Source organism: Haliotis rubra, unplaced genomic scaffold (assembly GCF_003918875.1).
Source record: "Haliotis rubra isolate DU_JTF1 unplaced genomic scaffold, ASM391887v1 Scf488, whole genome shotgun sequence".
Classification (NCBI taxonomy): Eukaryota; Metazoa; Mollusca; class Gastropoda; order Lepetellida; family Haliotidae; genus Haliotis; species Haliotis rubra.
The window spans coordinates 579,740-600,854 of NW_025767177.1; the positions used below are offsets into that span (position 1 = coordinate 579,740).

At 39.6% G+C, this 21,115-nt stretch overlaps 1 protein-coding gene across 1 annotated transcript in view; it reads left to right on the forward strand.

Moving 5' to 3' along the window:
• LOC124291256 (voltage-dependent calcium channel type A subunit alpha-1-like) overlaps positions 1-21,115 on the forward strand; it is a 299,650-nt gene that overhangs the window by 218,058 nt on the left and 60,477 nt on the right. The window contains 13 exon segments of the mRNA XM_046728197.1: positions 794-906; positions 1,656-1,765; positions 2,709-2,840; positions 3,560-3,632; positions 4,504-4,621; positions 5,533-5,633; positions 6,156-6,280; positions 8,876-8,997; positions 10,097-10,123; positions 13,914-14,040; positions 14,769-14,958; positions 15,863-15,969; positions 21,090-21,107. Of these exon segments, the coding sequence (XP_046584153.1) occupies positions 794-906; positions 1,656-1,765; positions 2,709-2,840; positions 3,560-3,632; positions 4,504-4,621; positions 5,533-5,633; positions 6,156-6,280; positions 8,876-8,997; positions 10,097-10,123; positions 13,914-14,040; positions 14,769-14,958; positions 15,863-15,969; positions 21,090-21,107 (1,363 nt within the window).

Genomic DNA, 21,115 nt, shown 5'->3' on the forward strand with positions numbered 1-21,115 from the left:
AGGTATTCAGTACAGTACCTGGGGATTCAGTACAGGGGATGGGTATCAGGTATCAGTACCTAGGGGGAGGTATCAGTACCTTCAAGTACAGGGATATAGGTATCAGTACCTGGGGATTCAGTACAGGGATATAGGTATCAGTACCTGGGGATACAGGGATATAGTACAGTACCTGGGGATTCAATTACAGGGATATAGGTATCAGTACCTGGGGATTCAGTACAGGGATATAGGTATCAGTACCTGGGGATTCTGTACAGGGAGGTATCAGTACAGGGATATAGGTATCAGTATCTCAGTACAGTACAGGGATTCAGTACCTGGGGATTCAGTACAGGGATAAATGTATCAGTACCTGAGGATTCAGTACAGGGATATATGTATCAGTACCTGGGGATTCAGTACAGGGATATAGGTATCAGTACCTGGGGATTCAGTACAGGGATATAGGTATCAGTACCTGGGGATTCAGTACAGGGATACAGGGATGTAGGTATCAGCACCTTGGGATTCAGTACAGGAATATAGGTATCAGTACCTGGGGATTCAGTATAAGGAAGTATCATGTATAGGTGTTAGTACATTCTGAGATGTTTAAGCTTTCCAGATGAAGAATGTTGTCCTCAGATAAATGCTTGTGGTTAAAGGGAGGTAAACCTTTTACAAACCTAGATCTTATTCAGATGACCATTGTGAATACTGCAAGTGCATAATTCACAAGTATATCAGTTACACCTGGCAGATGAACAATGAAAACAATTAACATTATTGAATGTTCCTTGTGTTCTTGTAGATTACATGGAGTTCATGTTCCTGGCTCTCTTCATCTCCGAGATGTTCATCAAGATGTACGGACTAGGTGTGCGTGTCTATTTCAGATCGTCTTTCAACATCTTTGACTGTGTGGTAAGTGCAACCACCTGTTTGGAACAGTACAAACTCAAATCTCATATGTGAACCATATTGATAAAAGTTAATTGTAACTGTCAACATAATGGCTTAAATAAAAATGTTGAAAGAATACTTCAAAGCGTTTGATGTCTGTCTGATGAAACCCTAAAATGTGACCATATGTCCCCATGGTCCCTAGTATGGTGACCTACCTTCAGTTGTTGGCATCAATAAGCCTGCTTTTATATTGTGTTGTCCTCTATAGTTAAAATGTTTTAGATTTAATTACTGGTTTTATGTTTCTATCTGTGTTAATCTAGTTATTTCACTGTCCATTGTCGACAGGTTTTGGTAATTTATAACTCTTTAAGTCACGATATGGCTGAAATATTGCCGATATGATTATAAATCTTAACTCACACCCGTGAAGGTCTGGGTTAGAATGAACCTTAAGTAACCCATGCTTGTCGTAAGAGGTGACTAACGGGATCGGGTGGTCAGGCTTCCTGGCTTGGTTGACACATGTCATCGGTTCCAAATTGTGCAGATTGCAATTGAACAGCTCATGCTGTTGATCACTGGATTGTCTGGTCCAGGCTCAATTATTTACAGACCGCCGCTATGTAGCTGGAATATTGCTGAGTGCGGCATAAAACTAAACTCACTCCCTCCCTCCCTCCCTCTTTATAAACTCACTCTCACTCACTCAATTCTGACCAGTTTGAGTGGCAGTTGTACAAGCATGTTGATATTTGTGTCTCCAGGTCATCGTAGGTAGCATCATAGAAGTGGTATGGTCCTGGTTCAAGTCTGGATCCTTCGGTATCAGTGTGCTCAGAGCTCTTAGGCTGCTGAGGATCTTCAAAGTCACAAGGTAGGTAATGGTAAAAAAACCAGATACCTAGAAGTTCAAGAACTCTTGCAGTATGTGAAAGTTACGCTGGTCCTGTGGTCCCTGACTAGTAAAAATTCATCAGGACCACTAAATGATAAGTTTGCAGTGGTGGCCAGTGATTTTTTGACCATCTTAATAATGAAAATTGTCTTTAAATTAAAAACGTGAGATCGTATATTTTAGCATGGATTCAAGTAAAGTAATATTCGCAAGAGGAAGTGCATTGGAACAGGAACCAGTTTTACATTCGCATTCACTCGTCAAGCCACTCCAACTCAATCGTGTATTTCCGCCGATGATACCGATATGATATTGGCCCGAGGATAGCAAAATAAAACGTACACTCCGAATGCAACCATATCACGTGATCTGTCGAGATTTTGACAGTAGGATTTTCAGTCATTCTGTCTTTAAAATGTAAATTTCAATTATATATGTTGGCATTGGAATAAAACAATCAAACATTAACAGTCTGTCATTAGTCTGATTAGTAATAGTTTTAATAGTTGAGTAGATTTACGAATATTATTTTGGATCAGTTAAGTACAGATCGGACCGCTAATTATTGTCCACTCACTGGTCCTGTGGTCTAGTGGGATAATTTGTATGGTTTCGAACACTGCTCTCAAGTATAAGCAGCACTGAGGTGGACAATACACAGTTAATGTACTTACCGAGTATAAGTTTTAAGTTTTCATGTCCATCTGTATGTACACCTCTGTACAAGCAAATAAATATCTGGCACCTGCAATTTGTAAATATTTTAAGAGAGGTGATTCGCAGGTATATGAACATTTGTGTTTCTCTATGGAGCTAGTGTGAAAGAATATTTGATTGCCATCACAAAACTGCTACAATGAGTTGAAAGAGAGTTAACTCAAGTCCTACTCCACATCACTGTTTGCCATGACTTGTTGTACAGGTACTGGGCATCTCTGCGGAACCTGGTCATCTCCCTCCTCAGCAGTATGAGATCCATCGTGTCACTCCTCTTCCTGCTGTTCTTGTTCATCCTCATCTTCGCCTTGCTTGGGATGCAGTTGTTTGGAGGAGAGTAAGTCATTCATGCCACGGCTTCCTCATAAGTATCAACTTTTTGAACATCTAGCACAGTAAGTCATTCATGCACACCATGGATAGATCTGCTATCAATGAACATCTAGCACACCATGGATAGATCTGCTATCAATGAACATCTAGCACACCATGGATAGATCTGCTATCAATGAACATCTAGCACACCATGGATAGATCTGCTATCCATGAACATCTAGCACACCATGGATAGATCTTCTGATGTATACTGAATCCTTTGTCCACTAGAAGTCTGTATTCTATAGCTCCTGACCCTGTAACCCGTGAACATCCAGGTTAGAATTGATCTTCAGTAACCCATGCTTGTCGTAAGAGGCGACTCATGGGATCGGGTGGTCAGACTCGCTGCCTTGGTTGACACATGTCATCATATCCCAATTGCATAGATCGTTGCTCATGCTGTTGATCACTGGATTGTCTGGTCCAGACCCAATTATTTACAGACCGCCACCATAGAGCTGGAATATAGCTGAGTGGGCGTAAAACTAAACTAAAGGCTTTGCTATAGCTCATGTAACACCCAGTAAATGAAGTTGTCTTGAATTTGTGATGCCATTTTATTCCCTAATTTAATTTAATTCTGTAATTAATTAATAATGTGTCATATGTACCTCTGCAATAGTTTTTTTTATTTTTATTAGTAATTGAAGTTTACAAATCCTATTTATATTATTTCAGAATGAACTTTCCATCGGGGAGGCCGTCGTCACATTTTGATACTTTCCCCATCGCACTTCTTACAGTGTTCCAGGTGAGACTGCATCACACTCTTGTACTGCCAAATAGATTCTTATAGAAACTCTTTTAATCATGACAGAAATTGCAGACTTTTTATTTAAGATGTGACGGAAAATTTACGCGAGATACATTCCCTGTAACGAAATAAACATGACAAAGTATTTTGAAGTGGGCCAATGTCCTGCGAGACTGCAAACGATAGTACAACAATGTCTTACAACTCACCTCTGTGGTCAAGGGGAGATAATCCAACAGTTTCTCCAGCATGATTGATTCTAGGAAACAGCTGTTTTGAATTTAATCATTATTCTTGTTCGCTATCTGTAACTTTATGATAACTTAGAACTTTGCTGTATAGCACCGTGCCTATTTGTAGGATGACATGTTGTAGAAAGAAACGTAGCTGTCTTAGAAACTTATTGTGTTTGGGTACTTGCTGCTAGATAGACTGTCAGTTAATGAATTAATTCATATTTGCTACAACCAGTGCAATTGACTTTAGATAATATAAGAAACTTCTAATATTAAAGGACTGCGTCATACCAAAAGACGTTAAAATATGGTACTTGTTGGTCCCTGCCTGGCACTCGGCATTAATGGGTACAACAAGGACTAGTCGGCTCGGAGTCAGTATAATGTGTCTGAGTGGGGTATTCATGCTTCACTGCGGCATGGTAGCTCAGTGGGCTAGCACTATAAAACCAGCTTAAATCTGGGCTGGTACAAGCAGCTGCACATCCACATACACACGCATGCACGTCGTCATATGAGCGAAATATTCTCAAGCACAACGTTAAACCCAATTTCACTTCACCTCACCTCTAATATTAAAGAATGTCATGGCTATATTTGGAAATTTGAAACTTATGCATTGTGTATTTCAGATTCTGACAGGGGAGGACTGGAATGAGGTGATGTACAACGGCATCCGAGCTCATGGTGGGACGGAATCGGGCATGATATTCTCGTTGTATTTCATTATACTGGTGCTATTTGGTAACTGTATCCTTCACACAGTAAACACTCACATGTAGGGCACGCTGTGTCCTGTGGCAATACTTACACACACATATCACATTCTTTGCCATGTTTAACACTGAGTTATTAGTCAGAGTGAGTGTGTGTGGTTTTACGCCGCTTTTAGCAATATTCCAGCAATAGAGAGTGAGTGAGTGGGTTTGGTTTTACACCGCTTTTAGCAATATTCCAGCAATATCACGGCAGGGGGACACCAGAAATAGGCTTCACACATTGTACCCATGTGGGGAATCGAACCCGCGTCTTTGGCATGACAACCAATGCTTTAACCACTAGGCTACCCCACTGTCCCAGATTAGTCAGAGCTCTAGTTTTTTTCGTAAACTCTGTTACAGGGTGACATTTTTAGAGTTGATCTGAAGACTTCACAACTTGGGACCACTTATTTCAAACATTGAACACAAGCTGGCTGTCTTGGTCCCCAGGAACCCATGAAGATCCGGATTAGAATTGATCTTCAGTAACCCATGCTTGTCGTAAGAGGCGACTCATGGGATCGGGTGGTCAGGCTCGCTGACTTGGTTGACACATGTCATCGGTTCCCAATTGCGCACATCGATGCTCATGCTGTTGATCACTGGATTGTCTGGTCCAGACTCGATTATTTACAGACCGCCGCTATATAACTGGAATAATGCTGAGTGCTGCGTAAAACTAAACTCAGTCACTCACTCACTCACTTGGTCCCCAGATGCCCACATTGTGGTAGACCATTGTAATTCACAGGACCATGACAACATTGATGCTTAAAGAAAATTATGATGAATAATTGGAACTGAAGCTATTGGAAAAACAATGTAAACAAGACCGTGTCCGCAGTTGGGTGAGTGCTTCACGGAGTCTGTAGTGTTGTAGACCTTGACAGAGCTCTCCAGATACACTGCTGAACGTGTTCTTGGCCATCGCTGTGGACAACTTGGCCAATGCCCAGGAGCTGACCGCTGCAGAGGAAGAGCAGGCAGAAGAAGAGAACATGGTACGTACAGGCTGACCTAGGGTTCCTTGTCTGGGGCTGTTGTACAAAGAAGTCTTCACACTACGGTGATCGTACATCAGGATACAGTTTTTGAGAAAGGGGGGTGCACTGTTTTGAAGAGGGGGGTATTTTTGCACAGTTCATTCTCACCCGTTTTCACGAGAGTTTCAATGGTCATTAAATAAACTTTCAGGACAAAAGGAGGGGGTGCGCACCCCTGCACCTCCCCCGCTCGATCCGCCTATGCATGCCTGAAGATGGTAACTAAGTCCTCAGTAATGCAGGAAATATTCCTCAATTACAATCACCGCAGTTGCCACAATGCACTGTGCAGATTTATCTCCCCTTACTCATGCCCGGTAGGTTTGAATCCATTGTTAGATCCACATTCATTATGTTTCTAGGTTTGTCAGCACCAAACCATTGTTTGTGAGTTTCACCATAGTTGTCAGACAGTTTCCTCACTTTAAGCTGACATCCCATAATTAAACCCCTTTCTTACTGTAATATCTTGTTGATCAGCGGAGAGAAGAGCGGGAGAAGGCAGAGGCTGCAGAGCTGTTGGCCGGTCAAGCTCCCCCACAGGTCAACATCTGTCCCCCCTCACCACAGAACAATGAGGATGGGAAGACAGGCAACTTCAACTAGTCAGTATTTTACCTCATTTACTCAATTACACCACAATTAATGTACTTTGACGTAATATAAGAGCTTTGTTTTGTCAAAAAAAGTCCATTAAAATATACCAGCTTTATCATTACTATTAAGTATTGCATGAAGATATTATGATTTAGTATTACTAAAAGCTACAACTAGTAAGTATTATATCAAGAATCAAAAGTAGAAGCAGTTATTTGGTTCCTTTAGTCAACAATTAATCAAATTTCTGTATTTAAGAAATGAACGGATGATAGTTCTTACCTTATCACTTCATAACATTGGATAGGTATATACATTATTTCAATAGATACTTCTGCTTACCAATATCAATTATTCCCGAAACATTTTGATCATGATAAAACATGTTGCCTTTGTCGATCATTGTGACTATATTCAACCTAATTCCAGCACACTCTTTGTTTCAATTATGTCATCTTCCTTGCCTTGCACAGAAGCACAAGACCAATATTTGCCAGTTATTCAAACAATCCAAATTCTAGACAGAATTCTTTACTGTGGCTGTCATTTCTGAAAGGCAATACATTCAAAATATGTGACTGATAAATATTGAAGATCAAGAGTTTTGTCTAGTCAAAGAGTGGATCATCAAAATTGGACACATTCCTGCCTATCCTTGGACAGATCCAGTTAAAATAAAACCCTGCACAGGCACAAGATTAATTCTGGATGCAAAACATGTCATCTTTGGATATAAAGAAAAACGAAATGATGTATTAAACCTGATTTTCATCGGAACAAAATACTATATATATGCAAAGAGATGTTCTAATTCCACAGTTTGTTGGATTAAAATATTACCTACACACCCTGTATGAAATTGACAAATTTACTACCTTTTCGCACTGTAACTACGGTAATTCTTCACCTTTTTTTGGTCATCTTGCCATAACTTCTTCATATAAATTACAATAACAATGTGTTCTTCTGGCCTTGTATCACCCTACCGATTATCTACCACCCGTGTCCATACTTTGTGCATTTACATGTACCACAAACACAACAATTAAGTACCCATCATAAAGTGATATAAAAAAACAACAACCTGCATCTACTCATAAGGCCAGAGGAATTTTATTTCTTGTTTTACGGATCCGCCGGCCGTATTTTTTTAAGAATAAGAAAAAAAATTAAAATTCATTTTCGCCAATCAAAAAATAAAATCCCCATGTTTTTATTGGCCAAAAATGTAAATTACAACAAAAAAAAAAATTTGATTGTTTTTTGCCCCATATACACTTCATAAATTGCCAAAAATGAAATACTTTTAGTATTTAAAAGGAATATTACTTTGACTGGTGATTTTTATTTTGTATTTTTTTCCCTCCTGCCTTTAGGTTTTCTGAGGACAAAAATCCGTAAAACAAGAAATGAAATTGGTCTGGCCTAACCACACCTTTTTCTGACACAAAACTGAAAATGGTAATCCAGCCTTCACATTAGCAAGCAGTATATTTTGGCTAGTAGAAAAACTTATTCAATACAAACCCTTGTGTTGTTCCCGTTAGTTTCTGACAAACAAAATCACACCATTTTTTTCAACTGAAAGCTGTTTCCAAAACCCACTTGTTTTCCGTCTTCGGAGTGAGTGAGTTTAGTTTTATGTTGCTTTAAGCAATATTCCATCAATATCACAGCAGGGGAAACCAGAAATGGGCTTCACACATTGTACCCATGTAGGGGATCGAACCCGGGTATTTGGCATGATGAGCGAACGCTTTAACTACCTGGCTACCCCACAGCCCCTTTTTCTATCTTAGCGACACATATATCCATGATATGAATTAGGTTGAATATTCAATGCACAATTTTATCTATTATCTAATGCATCATATAAATTGAAACAAGCTTACACTAGATATGTCTCCATATAGAATTGTTAAAATATAAGCCTTATTTCTTAACAAAGTATTTATGGGGCGCGGTGGGCGAGCTGGCTAAGGCGCCAGGCTAGTGATCCAGTGAGGTTGAGGTGTCGGGATCGAGCCCACCCGTGACCGGGTGTAAAAACCTTGGAGTCAACTTTGTGTGCAGACTCTTTCAGTGTTGTCACAACCCCTAGTGTACAGTACACAACCCTGTGCACTTAAAAGAACCCACGAATCCGTTGGTATTTGACCAGATGGTGGCCACATGAATACGTGCAAACACCTAGTTGCAGGTACAGCAACGTGCAGTGAACATGGACAAAGTACTGTGACAATGTGTCCCAGTCCACCCAGCTGTGAATGGGTACCTCGTTAGGATGAGAAAGTCACAATAACTCGGTGCGCCTAGTGGCTGCAAGAGTTGTATACTCCCCAGAGAGTTGAGATTGATAATGCGATGTGCCGTTGAGATTGACATCCAATTATCGAGGGGAAAAAGTACCAGCGCCTTGAGCATGCACTAGTGCGTGGATATGTGCGCTATATAAATATCCTATAATAATAATAATAATAATTTGCTGCTGTTGTTTGACATTATCGTTACATGTTTCTATAGTTTCTTGTAGCTAGTCTGTCTCTGCAATCGCCACTGTTTCTCTCCCTCATATGACCTTTGACCTCCTATTGCAACACCAGCATTAATTTCAGTAGTGGGAATCGTATTGACATCAATCTCCGTCAGAACAACCTCAAGGACAATCGAGACAAACAAATCCATGTAAACCTGGCCAACAATCTGGACGACGATGATGACAATGGTGAGTTGCACATGTGCCAGTTTCTTGTCTATTTCTCCACCATTTCCATGTTGTGTACGACTAGCTTGGTGGTAGTGCCTGCCATGTACATAATAATAGTAGCTGCCATCAAAACTCTACAGTTGTATACAGATGTAATTGTATTTATAAACATATATATTCACACTAATGGTTTTACTTTTTGTGAGGGATGACTCTCAGCCAGAATGGTCCAATCTTTGCAATATTTCTTTGAATAAATAACTTTCCAATTTATATGTTGAAATAATGTAGTTAAGTTTACTTTGGATTAAATTTAATGGAGTTTCCATGGTAACTTAATTTTGATTCAGCGGTATTGGATAGAAGTTCTTGTGATCTTGAGACCAGTTTAGCCTGAAATGAATTATGTAGATCAGCGATTGTTCAAATGCATCTGTCCTACTTTAAAAATTAGAATTTGCTTATGTGCTGTGCTCTATGTATTAGTAATAACATCCAAGTCTGAAATTTATCGGACAACATATGCATGAGCAGAACAAATATGTACTAGTAATCATTATCATCCTTTCAAATAAATTGATTATATTATTTTCACGATCTATCATCTAATGTAAAATGTCCAATATCTTTGATGAATGATAATATCATAGCATGAATGGAATACTTCATCAGGATAACTGGCTAAACTTACTAGCAGAGAAGCTTTTGCTTTCCAGTGATAGTGCTTGCCTCTGTTTTAGGCACTACTGGCTGATCTGTCAACATTTTGCTATGTAGAATATATAAATATGTATATTGGCCTTTCTAACCAGTACAGTTAAACCATGTTACACCTGACACATACTTTTTGTCAGAAGGTCATCGATATTTTCTTTTCATGAATAACAATCATCGGTGTGTCATATCTCGACATCCCTTACTGTGATTGTCCAAAATGTTAATTTTCTTGACCAATATGATCCGGAGTAACAAGGTTTCTGGGTATTTTCAGAGGTTTTCTTGCATGTATTACAACTGTTAGTTTTCTGTTCATTTCATGTACAAACAATAGCCAGCAGTACATGTCTGATGTATGTTTAATGGTCTACAATAATTCAATCTTGGTCCGCTATTTCAGCTAAAAATAAAAGTCCATACAAAGGAGGTAACGCCTGCCTTTTCATTGATTTCTTTTTTTGGTGATGGAACTGAGAGTTGTCTCCCTTTGGGACTCAGAAATGTAATTGCAAGTTAAACAAAACATGAAATGTGGAATATATATCTCATGTTAGTCTTTGCAACCAGTTTATAATTGACATTGATTTTTGAAGTCAATAGGGAGGCAACTCATAAAAAAGATAACATTGAAATCATGCCTGTTTTGCATTGAAATTAGCATGGAGTGACATTTTTATTCAGCCATTAAATCCATTAGATAACTACTTTAAGAATGTATTTAGCAGAATATCAGGCATGAATAGAACTGAACAAACTGCAGTTTCAACAGAAATCATTTATCCTTAGTTGAATCCAGTGAATGGTTTAAGAAGGTAATGACTGAATATTATCTTAATTCTCGCTCTGAAAAAAGTGTGACATTAACATTTGTATTGTGCCTGGACTTATCTCAGTAGTTATTTGGAGTAGGGTGGGTCTGAGACATTAGCATGTAGGTTTCAGAAGCCCTTAGACTCTGAACACAGAGCGTACCATATTCCATGTATTCAGCACTTCCTTCTTAACAATAACTCTCTGTTAGGAATTTGTAACATGCAGAGGGCCACCCCGACCCTTCCGGTCAACGTTGTTGTCTTTTTAAACGTTTTTTGCTATGAGCTGTATATTTTTCGAGCAATGCTTCAGTCAGGTGCGTCACGATATGGCTCAAATATTGCCGATGTGATTCTAAATATTAAATCACTCACTCAGTCAGATGATATATGTTCATTGACTGTTTTGTGTGGTTTGGAACCAGTCTTCCTAATTCACACGCTGCGGTTTCCTAATAAGTGCCCTTTTTTGGATTTAATTAGCTAAGTACCAGGGGTGCTAAATATATAGAGTATGAATAGAATAGAATATGGTATTTCTTTCCAGAATAGAACTGTCAGATTTATGTACCATGCACGCTGCAAATAGCTGTAAAATTGCTGATGCGGCATAAACATTTTTCACTTACTCACTGTGTAACATGCAATCTACACTAATGATGATTCAAATATATATTTGTGTGCATCCCCCTTGCCTTGTGATGTTATAAACATATTATTCTCAATTTGTATGCATATAGGACACAATATTTTGTGTCAAATCGAGCCCTGGTAAATCCTTCTTTATCTCTTTTTGTGTGTAAACCTTATGTAATATGATAAAACAGTTCCCAACACCTGGGTTCTTGAGTCAATATCAGAAATCAAACCCAGGCATATTGATAATTTTTGCAAGTAAAACAATGACTGTTTCTACTAAAACATTCAATACAATGTTAACATTAACTTTACTGATCTAATTCAATTCAAATTCAATTGTGAATTTGCTAAAAGTGGATTTTGTAATGATATTTGCTATATTTTATTTACCAGTATCTACAGCATGTTACTTGATCTTTAAATCTATAAATATATTTTAGTAAACTATGTTCTAAAAATAGCATGGTCATGAACATTTATGTATTTAAAGAACTGTAGACTGCCTGCAAATTCAATACTTTGCATCTTGTCAAAATTGTTTGTTCCATTCTTATTCAGTTTAACATTTTGAGCTTAATTGTATTACAGAAATGGAACCTGAAGATAAGGTTCAAAATACTGAGAACAATATAGATAATAAAGGAGGTAAAACATTTCCTTGCTTCATCCCACCGCCATTCTCATTTTTTCAGTTTTATTCCCATTCCAACCACATCTCAAGTCAGACTAGATACATCAGTTTTCACCAGCTGTAGCATTAAACCTGCTGCAGCGTATTTAGCGTGATGCAGACCAACTTGGTGAATTAAATCTAGAGTATTAGACACAAAACGCAAGAAAAAACTCTCCTGTTAACTTGTTTTGAATCTATCATACTAACCAGACTGATTATTCTCTTTTACATTCCAATATACTAACAGTTATCAAATCTAAGATGCAATTTTCTGTGCATACTGGTAATACTGCACTCAGAGTGTTGGATATGAAGCATGTAGTTATTCCCTCTTGAAGTCCCTCTTTATATACTTTTATTGAGGTTAAGGGTACTAATCTTTAGGTACCTGGTTGTATGTAGTATATAGGGGCAATACAGGTATGTGTAACATGGGGATGGCCTCCGTGCTCTACTATATCGAGCAGAAGGCCGGTGGTTCAGTGCTTCGACAAATGTTTAAATATGGTAATTGTTGTAACCTTGCCTAGCACATGGCATTGGGAATATATAACAAGGATTGGTCAGCTCCAAGTCTGCTAAATGTGTTTGAGTATGGCATTCATGTATTCATGTTAAGAAAACTGTATAGTAACTTGGTGGGATGGCACCCTAAATCGGCATTAGTCCTGATAAGTACACACACGCACATGCTGAAAAAAAAATGCACATCGCTTTGTAAGTGCAATAATCTTTAGCGCGATGGTTGACCCAGTTTCACCTCATGTGGCACGTGACAGTGCAGGTGGATAAAGTGTGCAGTCATTCTCATTTGACAATCCATACCTACTCTAACCAATATGGATTTCGGCATTTGAATTTCTTAGATTCCCTTTCTTACATTTGAGAATTCTTTTGGAATGATTTACTTTTATATTATTACCAGTTTTGATCACTTTAGGATTATGGAAAGTGTTGTAGCAGGAAGCAGCAGTAGTGTCCAGGGAGTGTGTGATAGTGTTTACCTGCATGTTCTGGTGGTGGTGGAGGAGATTGACATGTGAGCATGAAGGCTGTCCAGTGGCAAACAGCCTAGCTGCTGTAGGCTTCAGGGACAGACTTGACTCACAGGGCTTTAATGGTCAGAGTCGGGGAGCGTTAATTTAGCTAGGAACCCACGCTTGACAAAAATCAATGTAACTGTTGGATTTCAATAATGAGGTATTGAAAGTGTGTTACTCCACTAAGGTAATGAAAATAAGGTACCAGCATTGAAAATGTATTGCACAGCTATATGTACTGTACTAGGAAAATTACATGACTGAGTGCTGTGACATGCCACCTTAGCTGTTGACAATAGGAGGGACATGACATCTCAGCTGTTGACATCAGGAGTGACATGACATCTCAGCTGTTGACATCAGGAGTGACATGACACCTCAATTGATAGCAGTAGTGACATGGCACCTCAGTAGATAGCAGTAGTGACATGACACCTCAGCTGTTGTCATCAGTAGTGACATGACACCTCAGTTGGTAGCAGTAGTGACATGACACCTCAGTTGAAAGCAGTAGTGACATGACACCTCAGCTGTTTATATCAGTAGCGATGTGACACTTCAGCTGTTGATATCAGTAGTGACATGACACCTCAGCTGTTGATATCAGTAGTGATGTGACACCTCAGCTGTTTATATCAGTAGTGACATGACACCTCACCTGTTGTCATCAGTAGTGACATGACACCTCACCTGTTGTCATCAGTAGTGACATGACACCTCACCTGTTGTCATCAGTAGTGACATGACACCTCACCTGTTGTAGTTTCAGTAGTGATATCAGTAGTGATGTGACACCTCACCTGATGTCAGTAGTGACATGACACCTCACCAGTTGTCATCAGTAGTGACGTGACACCTCACCTGTTGTCATCAGTAGTGACATGACACCTCAGTTGATATCAGTAGTGACATGACACCTCAGCTGTTGATATCAGTAGTCATGTGACACCTCAACTGTTGTCATCAGGAGTGACGTGACACCTCAGCTGTTGTCATCAGTAGTGACCTGACATGTGTGTTGATGTGATGTAACATGTGCAGTATGTATTACAGCAAGTACTACCAGTGACAGCACCATTGACATTCGTCCCCACACACAGCATCAGGAAGAGAACGCCTTCGGAAGCCCCAAACCCATGTTGCCATACAGCTCAATGTTCATCTTCGGACCAACAAATCCGTACGTTTTAGATTTGCATTTGCTTCTTACCTCAGCACAGAGATCAACTAAATTAAGCGTCCAGAGAATCAACATGAGTACAGCAACTCAGTGATAATTCATGCCCACCTTTCAGCTTCAGTTCATAGAAAAATATAGAACCACCATCATTATTTATAAAATTTGCTTTTGTTACTGGTAACTTTTTTATAAAGTTACTTTGTAATTTCAACATTTTTGTACAGAAGATATACTGCCATATAAATTCAGAGATGCCAACCACTCCGATTTTGGAGGAGTTACTCCGATTTTCAAATACAAAATCCACTCTCCGATTTGTCTATAAAAACTCAAATATGATTTTTTTAGAAAACACAAATATGTTTATAAATTTAGAATATTTGGAAGAATTTTAGTAAATAGCCATTTAGATATGTTCATTTAAGTTAAGTATTATCTGGTTAAGTATGCCCAGAAATTTCATATTTCCAGGCAACATCTAAAGATTTTTCATAAGGGAGGCCCCCCAGACCCCCACCATCAAAAGGGGCCCCTCTCACGCTCAACCCCCAACTCTCGCACCGTCAGGGCTCGGGAATTGCTTTTATGCAAGGCATGACTCCGCTTTCATTTGATTCAGGGTTGGCATCTCTGTAAATTCCTAGAGCTAATTATTGTGAGTTGTTATTCTTGATATGAGAACTCGGAAAGCGTAGAAGGATGTCTGACAATGTTTTTTTGTGTTGCAGTATACGTCGATTCTGTCACTTCGTGGTGAACCTGCGCTACTTTGACCTGTTCATCATGATTGTCATCTGTGCCAGTAGTGTTGCTCTAGCAGCCGAGGACCCTGTCAATGAGGGCAGCTTCCGCAACATCATCCTCAACTACTTCGACTTTGTCTTCACTGGAGTCTTTACCATAGAAATGATACTGAAGGTAAGTCCTGTACAGCGGAAAGTACATGCTTGAGATCCAGTGTAAGTGGCTGTTACTTTTGTTTTAATAATAATAAGGGCATTTGTAATGCGCCCGAATTCCGCACCACGGAGGGGCACGCTCAAAGCTCTACAATCTGATTATCATTACCCCAGATAGGTAGAAGATTGACTTATCCCACCAGGTACCCATTTTCTGGGTGAACAGAGGCAAATTTGAACAAACTCATTTGCCTAAGGTGAGACCACATGTATCACATGTGCTTCGTTGTTGGGCGGGACTGAAGTCCCAGAAACTCTCAGGAGTCAAGCTGCGGTCACCCATCCAAGGACTCTCTTGGACCACCCAACGTTGCTTAACTTCAACTGATTTGTGTGCTGAGCTCAACGCACAGGACCACCACTCATTGAAATTCACTGTCCTATGTGAAGCTACATAAAAAAAACACTGACTACTCATTCATCCTTTTCAAATATGGATTTCAAGGATCTGGGGCTCCTTTCACGAAGCAATAATTACTAAGGTTAACCTTAATTCCCATTTCTTTAACATTGCACTGATGTTACTCTAGTGACTTACAATCACCATAGTGCTTTGTGACAGGAGTAACTGTACTATAGGGAATGAAATTATGTTGGAAGGTGTTAATCCCTCAGGGCAGTAGGACCAAGCATGGCTTCCTTTCCTTTACAGAGTTGTCCCCCTTAGGTACATCAGAAACCGATGATAGTCAGCGAGCCTAACCACCGAACCCGTTAGTTGCCTCTTACGACAAGCATGGGTTACTGAATACCAATTCTAACCCGGGATATTCATGGGTCTCTCACTGCAAATAGGCATTAAACCCAACTCACTCACTCCCAAGGTACTTCAGTTCTGACTTTTTGTTTTGTGTATGTTGCAGGTGATAGATTTGGGAGTGCTTCTCCACCCTGGCTCATACTGTAGAGATTTGTGGAATATCCTCGACGCCACTGTCGTCATCTGTGCCTTGGTTGCCTTCGCTTTCAGGTAAAAAACATAACAAGCCGATCTACCTTAGCTGGGATATACCAGACACATTGCAGCTGCAAACTTGATCCAGATTACACAACTCCACATTTTCCAGAAAGAAATATTCTCTAACCTTTCAGTGTGTTATTTGCGCAACCTGCGAATGTTTTTTTCTTTCATGTTGTGCCTATGTGGTTTCTATGTTGTGCCACAACACAGAAGCCCCCAGCAGGCCAAGGCAGCTGATGCTGTCAATAGTGGTGGGATATTGTGCTGTGTCAGCATTGTCTCGACATAGGTAGTGTTGTCATGTTGTCATGTTGTCATGGTACAGTGAAGCATGGCATCGCTTGTGTATGTAGACTCGTCCGCAGATTCCTAAAGCCTACCTTTTAGATTCTCATTGGAAAGTTTTAATAGGTGTGTCCTTAGATTCCTAAAGCCTACATCACAGGCTCTCATTGGAAAGTTTTAATAGGTGTGTCCTTAGATTCCTAAAGCCTACCTTTTAGATTCTCATTGGAAAGTTTTAATAGGTGTGTCCGCAGATTCCTAAAGCTTACTTTTCAGGCTCTCATTGGAAAGTTTTAATAGGTGTGTCCTTAGATTCCTAAAGCCTACCTTTTAGATTCTCATTGGAAAGTTTTAATAGGTGTGTCCGCAGATTCCTAAAGCATCAGGCTCTCATTGGAAAGTTTTAATAGGTGTGTCCTCAGATTCCTAAAGCCTACATCACAGGCTCTCATTGGAAAGTTTTAATAGGTGTGTCCGCAGATTCCTAAAGCTTACTTTTCAGGCTCTCATTGGAAAGTTTTAATAGGTGTGTCCTCAGATTCCTAAAGCCTACATCACAGGCTCTCATTGGAAAGTTTTAATAGGTGTGTCCTCAGATTCCTAAAGCTTACTTTTCAGGCTCTCATTGGAAAGTTTTAATAGGTGTGTCCTCAGATTCCTAAAGCTTACTTTTCAGGCTCTCATTGGAAAGTTTTAATAGGTGTGTCCTCAGATTCCTAAAGCTTACTTTTCAGGCTCTCATAGGAAAGTTTTAATAGGTGTGTCCTCAGATTCCTAAAGCCTACATTACAGGCTCTCATTGGGAATTTTTAATAGGTGTGTCAAGTTATTGTTCAGAAACAAATAAATTCATTATCATGATGCAAGCACTTAGCACTTATGCTACCTTCATGAAACATCTTTTTTGTAAGGTAATTGACATTTTTTTCATTCATGCATTCTGTTAGTGAACACTGGTAACACAATGATTGTGCATGAGTAGGGCATTGTTGTCCTCATTTGAATGCAAGATTGAGAATGTTAGGTTTGTAGGAATATTACTTAAACACCTAATCTGTTGGAATGTGGGGCTATTCTATCACCAGTGCAGCTACGGTGAGCCTTAGTTGTATTACATGAGAAGTAGTTCACAGGTTTAGACACTAGTAGATACATCACCATTTTTGTTGAAGGACAATAAAGTTATGTAATATCCTTGAAGAAGGAGAAGATTGATAGAACAATCAACAGCCAAGTATATGTCCCACATGATGGGTAGGGAATCATGTTGTACCCATGATAGTTGACTAGGGACCTTAGGATGTTGTATGACTATTGTGTTGTATACCGCCGTTGTATCATCAGTACATTTGTATTGTTGGTTTTGTTATTTGTGGTGATGATGTTGTCTTGAACAAATCAAAATACCATATATCAATGACAAAAAGGGGTTTAGTATTAAAAATATTTAATATTGTGATACAAACCTCAGACAAATTTGAAATCAATAAGTTACATAAGTATTGCTGTCAACGACGTTTGCACTATTATCAGTGTTAACAAGTACACCAACATGACACTAGTGTTGACAGTAGCACTGACATGACACCTATGTTGACAGAAGCACTGACATGACACAACAACAATGTTGACAGGAGCACTGACATGACACAAATGTTGGCAGTAGGACTGACACAACAACAATGTTGACAGTAGCACTGACATGACACAAATGTTGACAGTAGCACTGAAATTACACAATTGTTGACAGTAGGACTGACACAACAACAATATTGAAAGTAGGACTGACATGACACCAATGATGACAGAAGGACTGACAAAACACCAGTGTTCACAGTAGGTCTGACATGACACCAATGTTGACAATAGCTCCGACATGACACCAGTGTTGACAGTAGGACTGACATGACACCAATGTTGACATTAGCTCTGACATGACATCAATGTTGACAGTAGCACTGACACGACACCAGTGTTGACAGTAGCACTGACAGGACACCAGTGTTGACAGTAGCACTGACATGACACCAGTGTTGACAGTAGCACTGACAGGACACCAGTGTTGATAGTAGCACTGACATGACACCAGTGTTGACAGTAGCACTGACAGGACACCAGTGTTGACAGTAGCAACGACATGACACCAGTGTTGACAGTAGCACTGACAGGACACCAGTGTTGACAGTAGCAACGACATGACGCCAGTGTTGACAGTAGCACTGACACGACACCAATGTTGTCAGTAGCACTGACATGACACCAGTATTGACAGTAGCACTGACAATGTTGTCAGTCACTAAGCACTGACATGACACCAGTGTTGTCAGCAGCACTGACACAACACCAGTGTTGACAGTAGGACTGATATGACACCAATGTTGAAACCAATTTAGTTGTCACTTGACACTGTTTGATAGATTGTTGTGACTTTTGAAAATCCTGACTCTGTCATTGATATGATGATGTTTTACGCAATATGTGGTACATCAGTTTGCACAGCAAAATTTTCAGTGTGTCTGTGTACGGTGAAATTACAGCAACTTAGCTGGTAATAACCCGTAACATTCTGACACCAGGTGTCAAACCGTGATATAACATTCAGCATACACAAGGCTTGGCTATTGATGCTTGTTGGTTTGTGTTCTGGAATTCAACCTCAGTGCTAAGATTGACATAAATTCTGTGATGTTCCAATACTGGGGAGCAAAAATCATAGCGCTAAGGTAGAAATGGTATACATATATAAAATGGTTGTGAAAATGTGTGTACATGTATCTGTTTAGATGTGTTTGTAAATCAACACATTGTCATCATCTGTGAATATTGAAAAATCTATTATTAAAAGTAGCATAAAGATAAATAATATAACACGAACCATTGACAGGATAATTGCTGATAAGGTGATAAATGAGAGTGTGATAATGCATGTTTGCAAAGTGTTGCTTCTTGATGCATTTTTGACCATATTTTGACATTTCTTAAACATTGTAAAATTAATATATATGCATTTAATGCTTGCTTAACATGAATGAAATATCGTAACAAAATATTTGGAATGCTACAAATATTTATACAAAATAGCATTAGATGGTTTGATGTGAATTACCAATTGAATTCAGTAGTGTTATACTTCTCGATAGAAGTAAGTTTGTACATCTGACGTGAGTCACATTTGATGACGATGTTGCGGGTGAGGCCGTGTTTGTCCTGATGCTTGCTGTGATGTGCCAGTCAGCCATGTTGACCACAGCCCACACAGTGACGCAGCCAACACCAAACGTTGGCATGCTTCAGAAAGAGAAGAACTTTAATAACTCAACAAATAATTTCTTCCAACAATCTGTGCTTGTTCAACTTGGGCTTATGCTTATAATCGACTCTTAACCAATAATGACTATATCATCTGATATCTTAACATCTCATTTTACTCTCATAGTACTCAGATAACAATGCATTCCTCTCTCACACTACTCATACTGTCCAATTATGCATACTCTCTCATGCTGATCGTATTATTTGATAACATTTCATTCACTCACTCTCAGAGTACTCACACTACCTGATAACAATTTATTTGTTTTCATATTCCTCACATTAACTGATAACACCTCATTAATTCTCACACCACTGATACTAAATGATAACAAGTAATTCACTTTTACACCACTGAATAACAACTTAATCTCTCTCATACTACTTGCAGTATCACTCTCTCTCACACCACTCACACTGTCAACTCTCACATCATCAACACTCACACTGTCAACTCTCACACCACTCACACTGTCAACTCTCATACTACTCATACTGTCAACTCTCACACCACTCACACTGTCAACTTTCACACCACTCACACTGTCAACTCTCACACCACTCACTGTCAACTCTCACACTGTCAATTTTCACACCACTCACACTGTCAACTCTCACACTGTCAACTCTCACACCACTCACACTGTCAACACTCACACTGTCAGCTCTCACACCACTCACTGTCAACTCTCACCCCACTCACATTGTCAACTCTCACACTGTCAACTCTCACACTGTCAACTCTCACACCACTCACGCTGTCAACTCTCACACCACTCACACTGTCAACTCTCACACCACTCACACTGTCAACTTTCACACCACTCACACTGTCAACATTCACACTGTCAACTCTCACACTCACACTGTCAACTCTCACACTGTACTCTCACACCACCCACGCTGTCAACTCTCACACCACTCACGCTGTCAACTCTCACCACTCTGTCAGCTTTCACACTACTGCTGTCATTCACTGCCACACCACTCACACTGTACTCTCACACCGCTCACATCAACTCTCACACCACTCACACTGTCAACTCTCACACTGCCATTCAATGCCAACACTCACTTATCACACTATCAACTCTCACATCACTCACACTATCAACTCTCACACTAATCACACTATCAACTCTTACACTACACCATTCACTGTCAAATCTCACACTACTCACACTATCAACTCACCTTAATCACTTATCACACTTCAGCTCAATTTCTCTCTCTCACTCTTCGCTCACACAAACTAAGGGCTCAGATAAAATCACAAATGTCAGCAAATTCACACATTTTTACGATGAAATATTTCAACAATCCAATATGATTTTCAAGCATTTGCAAATTGCAAATCCCTACCTAAAGCTGGCTATGGCCATCAATCTTTACTTGGGGGCTGTGAGGAAACAGATTGATGTGACACATGCTGTGGACCACTGCTTGAAGTAGCGTGTGAAGTTGCTGGCACAGTGTTTGTTCGTGGTCTTTCTATTGTATTGTATGTTGATGTCAGTACTCTTTGTGTACAGTTCGAGTGAGCAACAGGGGTGAGTGG